The sequence below is a fragment of the Eptatretus burgeri genome, chromosome 10, assembly GCF_056783735.1.
Source record: "Eptatretus burgeri isolate ZD-2024b chromosome 10, Ebu_testis_v1, whole genome shotgun sequence".
Classification (NCBI taxonomy): Eukaryota; Metazoa; Chordata; class Myxini; order Myxiniformes; family Myxinidae; genus Eptatretus; species Eptatretus burgeri.
The window spans coordinates 95,393,193-95,403,192 of NC_140970.1; the positions used below are offsets into that span (position 1 = coordinate 95,393,193).

Here is a 10,000-nt window from a genome sequence, read left to right on the forward strand (position 1 = left end):
ATATGCTCCAACTGAGGCGAGTGATCTCACCATGAAGGACGCATTCTACGCCACGCTCGAGTCTGTGGTTGATCAGTGCGCCAGGCGAGATACTGTTCTTGTCTTGGGGGATTTCATTGCATCAACTGGAACTGATAGGGATGGTTATGAGGCGTGCATTGGTCCCCATGGATCTAGAACTGTGAATCAGATTAGCAATCATTTCCTTGACTTTGCAAGATGTCGTGGACTTCAGGTGGCTGGTTCATGGTTTCAGTGCCTACAGGCTCATCGCTGGACTTAGTATTCCAACGCTGGCGGTGTGGCAAAGGAGATTGACCATGTGCTCATTGATGGTGGCTGGAGGATGATCCAGCATTGCAGGGTCCACCAGAGTGCTCAGTTCCTCAATACTGACCAAAGGCTTAATGAAGCAACTCTGAAATTGCAACTTAAATCCAGGAGAATGGTACTATCCCAGCCTAGGCTGGATCTTTGCAAGCTCAATGATGAGAGGGTAGCGGAGGAGTTTGTGAACAGGCTGAGTGGACACTTGGGGGGTCTGGATGCTTTGGGGGATCCTGAAGAGTTGTGGAGCACCTTCAAGACCACCGTCCTTAATGTTGTTGGTGGATGTCTTGGAACTCACCATAGGGTGAAGAAGAAATTTGTCTCTCAAGGGATGCTGGATACCATTGACCAGAGTCGCAGGGCCAGGCTGAATGGCAGAGCTGAGCTGTTCAGGGAGCTGTGGCGTAAAACTGTACGTGCACCAATCGTGGACAAGGAGGCCTATGTGCGAGGAATCTGTGAGGGTGCAGAGCATTACCTGTGACCAAGTGATTCTCATCCTGCTTGCAGGGGAATTCACGCATTGTATTCCTCCAAGACCATCCCTTGGTGTACTGCAGTTTGAGCAGAGAGTGGTAGGCTCGTAACAGAGTTGTCCGAAGTGAAGGCTCGCTGGGCCGGTGACTTTGAGTGGATATATCAGGCTGATCCACCAGCTGTCCAGTTGGATGCCAGGGGTGTTAAAAACCCGATTGCTAATCCTACATTCAACTGTGGTCCACCTTCGTTTGTGGAAACACAGGTTGTGGTGAACTAGTTGAAATGGGGTAAAGCTCCTATAATCTGTGGCATCCATGCTGAACTTCTCCAGGCTGGTGGAACTGCTGTCCTCATGTCGTTGCATGCAGTTTTGTGCTTTGCCTGGAACACAGGCATCATCCCAACTGATTGGAAGAGGGGCCTTGTTGTCACTCGCTGGAAAGGGAAGGAAGATCGCCAAGACTGCAACAACTACCGAGGGGTGACGCTGCTCTCAGTGATGGACAAGGTCTTTCCTCAAATAATTATTGATAGGGTTCGCCACCATCTGCTTGAGCACCATCGTCCAGAGCAGTCAGGCTTTACACCAAAGAGGTCAACGATTGATCATATCCTTGTCTGCATTCGGTGAGGACCCGAAGAGCGAGAGTTTCGGCAGGGGCTGCTTGCAGCCTATGTTGATCTCTGTAAAGCGTTCGATTCAGTGAATCGGGATGCCATCTGGACGATTCTTGGTCTTCGTGGGGTGCCACCAAATCTGATCAGTCTGATGTCTGAACTCCACTCTGGTACTGAGAGTGTTGTGAGATGTGGTGGTACCATTTCTGACTTATTTCCAGTTGTTACTGGAGTTCATCAGGGGTGTGTCCTGGCTCCCACACTTTTCAGCACTTGTATGAACTGGATAATGGGGAGGATGTCAGAGAGAGCAAGCTGCAGTGCAACGTTTGGGAATCTCAAGATCTCTGACCTTGATTTCACAGATGATGCAGCCATCTTTGCTGAGACTTTAGATATCCTTTCCGGGGCCCTCGAGGTGCTGAATGAGGAGTCTGAGCCACTGGGATTATGGGCTTCTTGGGGTAAAACTAAGATTCAGGCTTTCAATGACATCTTGGATACTGCGATCATGTCTGTACCTGTTTGTGTTGAGGTCACAGAGATATTCACTTCCCTTAGCAGTGATATTCATGTCTCTGCTGGCTGTGAGCCAGAGGTCAACAAATGTCTGGGTCGGGCCTGGGGAGTCATGGATTCACTGGATCATGGGGTGTGGTGCTGCCGGAACCTGTGTGGGAGGACGAAAGTCTGAGTCTTCAGGTCCTTGGTGCTTCCAGTCTTGCTCTATGATGTGAGACTTGGACTCTGACCAAGGATCTGAGTTGGAGAATTAATTCCTTTGGTACCAGGTCTCTTCGGAGTATCCTTGGCTATCGGTGGTCAGACTTTGTGTCCGATGAGTGGTTGCTGAGAGAGACTCAAATGAGATTTGTTACCTGCCTAGTACGTGAGCTTCAGCTGCAGCTGTATGGACATGTGGCTCGTTTTCCTGACACTGATCCTGCTCACCAGATTCTCTCAGTGAGGGAGCTCGTGCATGGAGGAGGCCAATGGGCCGACCACGTGCCTCGTGGTTGCAGCAGGTTGATCAGCATCTCAAGGAGATGGGGATGGGCCAGGCATCTGCTTGGGGGGTCGCCAGACGGAGGCCCCTGGAGTACCGGAGGAAAAGGTATGCAGCAACACGCTGCTCTGGCGCATGCTCCCATACCTGAGGACCTGACCTGACCTGACTCCACCATCCGATTGGCCAACAATTTGTCCTCTGAAAATCGCAAAGCCCATGTGCTCCCTCTGTTCGAGGCACAGATAATTGTCAGACACGACCCAGGAACTCGTTTCTGCAAATAAATAGTTGAATATTAGGTCAAATCGCTGAGTTAAACTTGCTTTACACAGATTAAATGAACAAATTTAAAGGGTCTCTTTACTTCTGTCATGTCTCTGTATGTGTGCATATATATATATATATATATATATATATATATATATATATATATATATATATATATATATATATATATATATATATATATATATATATATATATATATATATATATATATATATATATTTCTTTTGTTTTTTGCATGTTGTTCCATAATTACTTGCTGGGGTGTTGGTTGAGTTGATCAATGGACATTTGTCATGGTGATAGCAAGCAAAATGTTTTTTTTACTCCTTTAGATATATAAAGTTGTTGCAATGCCTGTAGGTTTACGTGACGTCATAATAAACAAAAGTAAGAGCCAATCTAACTAATGCATGTGTGTGTTTGGGGGTGGAGTGTGTGAGGTCGGGTGGTTAACAACTACTACAACTCTGGGCAGTGGAGGAAGGGTTGCAACGAGTGCACCTACTGTGGTGGGGGGTGGGGGGGGGTGGTGAAAGTTGAAAAACTTCTCCTGCTCAGGTTGGGGGGGGGGGTTACAACAAATGCACATCTATCTATAATTCCAGCAATCTCTGTGTGTGTCTCTGTCTGTTTGTCTGTCTGTATGCGACCGCCGTTTCTCGACAACGAGAAACCGCCGGTCCGATCCGATTGAAACTTGCCAGGAATATTTCCGGGGACCAGCGGATGTGCCTTTTCGAGGTTTGATATGAATCGGACGAGCGGTTCCCAAGTTCTGGCCATTTTACTGCTTTTTCAGTGTTGAAAAGGTGTATATATATGGCAGCTGAAGGTGTCGTTCCACCTTCTCACCTTATCATGCCAATTTTCCCAAATTATTAATAACCGGACGACCACCGGTCCGATCGGATTTAAACTTGCCATGAATATTGCTGGGGACCCGCGGATGTGCCTTTTCGAGGTTTGATATTAATCGGACGAGCGGTTCCCAAGTTACGGCCATTTATCTGTTGACCAATATCTGCGAAGGAGAGGGGGATGGGAAGGGTGGGGGCGAGAGAGGGGTGAGCGAGGAGGGGGGAGAGAGGAAGGGCAAGACTAGGGGGAGAGGGGGAGAGAGAGGGGGAGAGAGAGGGGGTGGGAGTGGGGGAGAGACGTGGGAGGCAAGAGAGGGGGTGAGAGAGAGGGGGAAACACAAATCGAGAGGGGGGGGCGAGAGGAGGGGGAGAGATGAGGGGCGAGACTTGGAGGGAGCGAGTGGGGCGAGAGAGAGGGGCGTCACAATTCTTCTTCGTTTGATATGACGCTAGGGACCTGAGTATGTTTCCCAAGTTATGGCCATTTTTGATCCGGTTGGTCCGATCTAATTGAAATAATGCCCCAATCCAGTCGTCGAGTTACGCCCCTACGGGCCCGTCCGAGTACTCTTACAATACTCCTCATTTTCGTTTTCATCTTTTCATTGGCAGTGTACTCCTCCGTGACGGATTGCCTCTGGTAGTAGAACACATGTTGATTTTTTTAATTTTGTAATATAACATATTTCATGCTATTCACTGTGCTTCCTTTTGAAGTATTATTATTTTTTCTTTTTCCCTGTTGTTTTGTTTTGGGATCAAATTGATCACTCATGAATCGTTAAGAAAATTATGGGGTGGGTGCAGGTTGCACCCTGAATGACCCAAAATACATCTCCCAATATCTAAATGTTGAAAATTTTCTGAAATGTTGCCCGATTTGAACGAAACTTGATATTGTGCGTCAATGTGAAAAAAAAAAAATGGAGAAAAGAAAGTCGAAGAAATTATTGTGCGTAATCTTCTAAATACAATTTTATTTATTAACACAGAAGTATCAGATGAAAATGGCGATGTTTATTTTATGCTTAAAAATATATTTTTCTTTGTCTATACTAAATGTTTGACAGTTTTTTAATAAATCATTTCAAGAAAAAAAAAAAGATAGCTTCAGCGAACAATACCGCTGAGGTTGTTTGCATTAATCAAATTCTCCGGAAGAGTACTTGACTGAATCGGGAATTGATTTTTTTAATAAATTTTTTTGTTGCCTGATATGAACGAAATTTGATTATGCACACCACAGGAGAATCATGAGTAATATGGGCCAAAAATTTTTGCGCTAACCTGTACCGTTTTGGCTGTATTTCGGGAACATACATACATACATACATACATACATACATACATTCAAGATGAGAGTTTTAGTAATATATATATATATATATATATATATATATATATATATATATATATATACACATTTTAATTTTAAGATTAACAAACACGTGAAACACAACTATTTCATTCATTGCTCTCTTACTTTTGAAACACCCTGTACTACGTTCAGTATGATGAAAACAACATTTATAAAGTGTTTCATGGTAGTTGGTAGTTTTATATTTTATCATCAGCACTATTCCATTTTGTTTTTTTCTCGATGGAACTGAAGTTGTTGTTTTTTTACTCCTTCGATTGCTTGTTCTGCATATTTTGGAATTCAACCTTGATCTGATTTGATTTGAAAATGTTTTTCAAACAGTCTATAAAAACAGCTGGACAGTTATTCCATAAACACCAAGTTAAAATTACAACAAAAAAAGGTTTACGCACACAACTTGGATCCAGGAGGCCATTTGGCCCATCATGCCTGTGCTACATCAACACCGTATTAATTAAATCTATCAGTTTATCGAGTTAAATTCACTCGGGGGAAGGTGCGTGGAACTTTGAAACTTTTTAATGACCACTTGTACCTTTCTTAATAGTGGTGCGTTTTAACTTTGAGCGAACACTTCTCCTGAATAATTATTACTTGCAAAGTCGAATATTTTTCAGGTATATTGGTTTGGTTAGTCGATTTTGTTATTCTGTCTGTTTCTTTGTATGTTGGATAGTCAATATAGTCTACCCTTATTATCAGTATTTCCGTCGATAAGTTTGTCTGTCTGTCTGTGTATGTCTGTTCGGTCCAGTGCTCCGTTAATACAATGGCGATTTCGATGAAACTTGGTTGGTAGGTAAACACCATGACCTACTTGTGTGCAAATGTGAACCGTTGCTATGGACCCATCCGTTGCATAGCAACGGACCTTTGAAATTTTCAAAAAAAATCAATGTTTTCGAAAATCAAAAATCGGCCCACGAGCGACTGTGGGCAGTACATTCAACCATATTGTCAAAAAATTCCATCTGGATCCTATGAAAACTGTCGGAGAAGATAGACTTTGAATGAACCCTGGTCGAAAACAATAAAAAAACGAAGTTCGTTATATCTCAGAGACTATGAGTCAGATATACATGAAACTGGTATGGTAGGTTCATGGTATGTCCTAGTTATGTGTGAGAAAGAACTGTTGCTATGGACGCTTTTGTTGGCTCGTAACAACTGAAAAACGACTAAATTCGATTTGATTTACTACCCATGTCCGCCTACAGGCTTGTCTGTCTGTCTGTCTGTCTGTCTGTCTGTCTCTCTGTCACCTACAGGTCACAATTTTAAACCGATCTTCATGAAACTTCACCACATGATAGAGTTTGTCATAAGGAAGCAGGCTATTGTTTTTGAGTTTAAAAGGTCAACATAGGCCAAAGGTCAACAACTTAGGTGAGATTTCCAAAATCCTCAATTTTCATCTGATTGACTTAAAATTTGAAGAGGATTTATATTTCAATTCAACCAGCCAATTATTTTTTGAAGTCAACATGGACCAAAAGGTCAACATAGGCCAAATTTCAAAAATTGTCAATTTTCATCCGATTCACCTGAAATTTGAAGAGGAGTTGCATATTTGGTCATTTAACTCAACCACCAATTATTTTTGAGGTCAAATTTGTTTTGTAGGTTTTGCAAGCATCGTGCTCTGTACGACGTCTTCCTCTTGTCTTTGTTTATTCCTCTGTTCAGGATAGCAGGTGACACAGCATTGGAGAGGAACATCCATGAGTCTGTCAGTGCCCAAATTCGCAAGAACTTTGCCAAGACCAAGTGGAAGGTGAGAGCACTAACTAAAAACATGTGCACTCCACAGTGTAAAGGTATATGGACAATCACTCCTCTATTTACAACTATTTTGTTGTTTGACTGAACAATCAGATCGCTGTTAATTTCGAGGTTGGATTTTCTTAGTGTTTTTTCCCCCCCGCTGCGTGGCGGAATGGGATATTGTTGTCACCCGGGTCGTCCGTCCGTCCGTCCATCCGGGTGTCAACATTTATAGCTGTGAGTGCGATAACTCATAAACTGTTCGCCATATCGATTTGAAATTTGAGTCACACATGTAGCACCTGAAAAGGAAGAACCCTATTGATTTTGGGCGTGGCTGGATCCAAGATGGCCGACTGGGGTGGCAATCTTGAAAAAAATGTTTTTTGTAATAAATGGAAAACTCCTTATCTGATTTCAATTATTTTTGGTTCCTATGTTCCTCACCCCTGGGGAACTTTTTCGAGATGATGACCAAATGGTGTCTTGTTTCCAATTCACCCCTCATTATCTGGAATATGTATGACCTTTTTCATTCAATGGTGGGGGATTCCCCATCTCTGATGGTATATTTTATTTTTATTTTTTACTTCCACCACTGAAGGTGGAAGGTAGTTATGTTTTCACCTCTTCTCTGTCTTTGTCTGTCTGTTTGTTTGTCTTTGTGCAGGATATCTCAAAGTTTTGGTAGGCAGGTTCGGTGTGTGACAAGGACGAACTGGTTCAATTTTGGTGAAGATCCGGATCTGGCTATGAGAATTTTTTTTAAGTGACTAGCAGAGTACCCACCCTATGGGCGATCTTGTTCCAAACATGCAACACATTTTTTGACGCATACATTTATTTGGGCGGTGTATAAGCAACTGACAGCTCTGTTTAGGCAAAAAAATCCCCAAAACCTGGGTTACATGCATGAAACAAAAACATACCTTCTGCTTATAATTCAAAACACCTCACTGCACTGGAAAATGTGAGGACAGGAATACTGTACTGTCGAGTGGAGACTTGTAATACCCTCCCTCACCCACCTGGAAGTGGCACAACATGATACACATTTACATAGAAAATTTGCATCTCTCCCCCCTCCCCCCCACCCCAAGACCACCGTCAAATATAAAAACACCCCTATACATTAATCGGGGTCATGCTGATCCTCTGTAGCTAGTGTTGATGTAATTGGCCCAGAAGAGTAGGAGGAGTAGCTTGACAAACAAACACCATTCTGCGAATTAGAGTAAGGATTCTTCACTATTAAGAATGGGACTAAAAATGACAATGATCATATCTCAAAGAAGCTACTTACTTTGAAAGGTTAATTTCAAAAACAGATTTTGGAAAAGAGAGAGAGGAGAAAGACCCAAAGTCTCAGCTTCCAACTGAGAGGCATCTTAGACTGATACCTCCAGGGGTTGAGATGTGATTTAGCGGTGCTCACCCAGAGATGGGAACTTTCACACTGAATGAATATCTTGTACACCCATACGGACTGAAAATGTTCAAGAAAGGGCTTGGCTCAATGGATTATTCCAAGTTGGTAACTGATCCTGCATGACAGTTCAGAGATACCTTTCCAAAATCCATCCTGTTGGAGCTGTTTATCCCGTACTTTGTCATAGTTGACTTAGGGTTTTTATTTTTAAAACAAACCAATGGCACAAAACTGCTGGCTTTGTCTGCCTGGAAGACAAAACACATTGACGGCAACTTTTGATCCTTCGGGAGGGCACAAAACCATGAAACTTCTCCGAATTGAAGCATGTGAGATACCAACAAAATAGACCTAAGAATCAATCGCTCAAACCGTCTGCATTATTTGAAGGCATGGTGGTATATTTTTTTGGTGTGTATCGAGAATATGTTCCACATCTGTCCTCTCACTTCCTTGCATCGTTTAATGGTCGACGGGGCTGAAAGTGAGATTGAGAAACTAAGCTAGGTCCTTCCGCTGAAGGCCTTTATCTCTGACCCATCACTGCCCTACCTCCATGTACCAAGCATTAATTTTCTGATGTCACTCCTGTCTTTGATTATTGAGAAACATTTCTCTCTCGTCTTTTTGTCTCTTCCGCCACTTAATGTAACACCATCAGTACTTGGGTCTTACCGACATGCTTAGTTGAGAGGTTGTCCTGCTGTCTCTCCTCTTTCTTCACTTATTCATTTGAGGTCTTTCTCTCCCTGTATAGGATGTTGCCAACATCACTCCAGTTCACAAAAACTCACCCTTTGAACTAGAGATTGCTGAGCTTCATTCCCATGGAAATAAATGTGGGAAGGGAACTAACCACTGTCTATAAAACAGTGCTACACACATCCCAGTCCCACTCCATGTCACACAATATGTAAAATTGAATCATGGGCTTAAATAAAATTACTTCCTCATTCATGAGCAAAAACATGGAGTGGTTTACTGAACACCATTATGAGGAACCTCAGGACTGAAAAGATCGCCGAGAAATGGGCACACTCGCCTCTAAGCCGCCGAGCCTGAGTTTGAATCCAGACCCAGCTATAAACTCATCCCGGTGTTTCAGAGGCAGGATGATTCCTCAATGTGAGTGCCGTTCTTTAGATTAACATTAAACTGGGAATCCTGTCTGCTGGTGTTAGTTGATGGACGTTAAAGATCTCATGGTGTCCTTCGCAAAGAGTCGGTGAGGTATCACCACGGCACCACGGACAAATTACGAATTCTTGCCCTAACCTATGGAGGACATTACATCAGCAGCACAGCCGCACCCTCAGCCGATGATGCTGTCCCGCAGCTTTTGTGCTGCATACGGACGATGAAGAAGCCAGTCAATTTTCTTTAAGCTTGATCCATTTCCTAGAATGAGGATTCTTCACCAGGATCCTCCTTAGCATCAAATGGCACCAATTATTTCATCCCTCGAGCAATGTCTTGTCATAAACTGAAGCTTCGAGCCACCTCTCCGAACCACATCAAACACTATAAACACCCTGGATATCCAAGTAAACCAATCCAAAACATCCCTTGCCATTGGATGAAATATATCATGTAGTACTCTGTTAACCCCACCGATTCCTTACCAACTTGCTGAGATGCCATTCATTTGCAGTGGAATTGGGCTGTTTGGGTGTTCGGTTAAATCATGATGGTTTTAATAAATGTAATTTTTAAAAGTATGATGAACATTTACGTGAATTTTAAATGGGACGCAACATGAAAGTTCCAAATCGTTTTTAAAATTTATTTATTTTAACTCGCTCCGACCACATAATTCTCATATTGTTGACAATACAAGGCAGGAA

The 10,000-nt window shown here is 42.9% G+C and overlaps 1 protein-coding gene across 3 annotated transcripts in view; it reads left to right on the forward strand.

Moving 5' to 3' along the window:
• Positions 1-10,000, forward strand: part of LOC147019176 (calcium/calmodulin-dependent protein kinase type 1D-like) — a 64,790-nt gene that overhangs the window by 45,797 nt on the left and 8,993 nt on the right. For all 3 annotated transcript variants that reach the window (XR_015062666.1, XM_085899509.1, XM_085899507.1), the window contains exon 9: positions 6,650-6,737. Coding sequence is in view for 2 of the 3 variants with exons in the window: in XM_085899509.1 (XP_085755635.1) it covers positions 6,650-6,737 (88 nt within the window). In the remaining variant the exon portion in view is untranslated. The remainder of the gene's footprint in view (positions 1-6,649; positions 6,738-10,000) is intronic.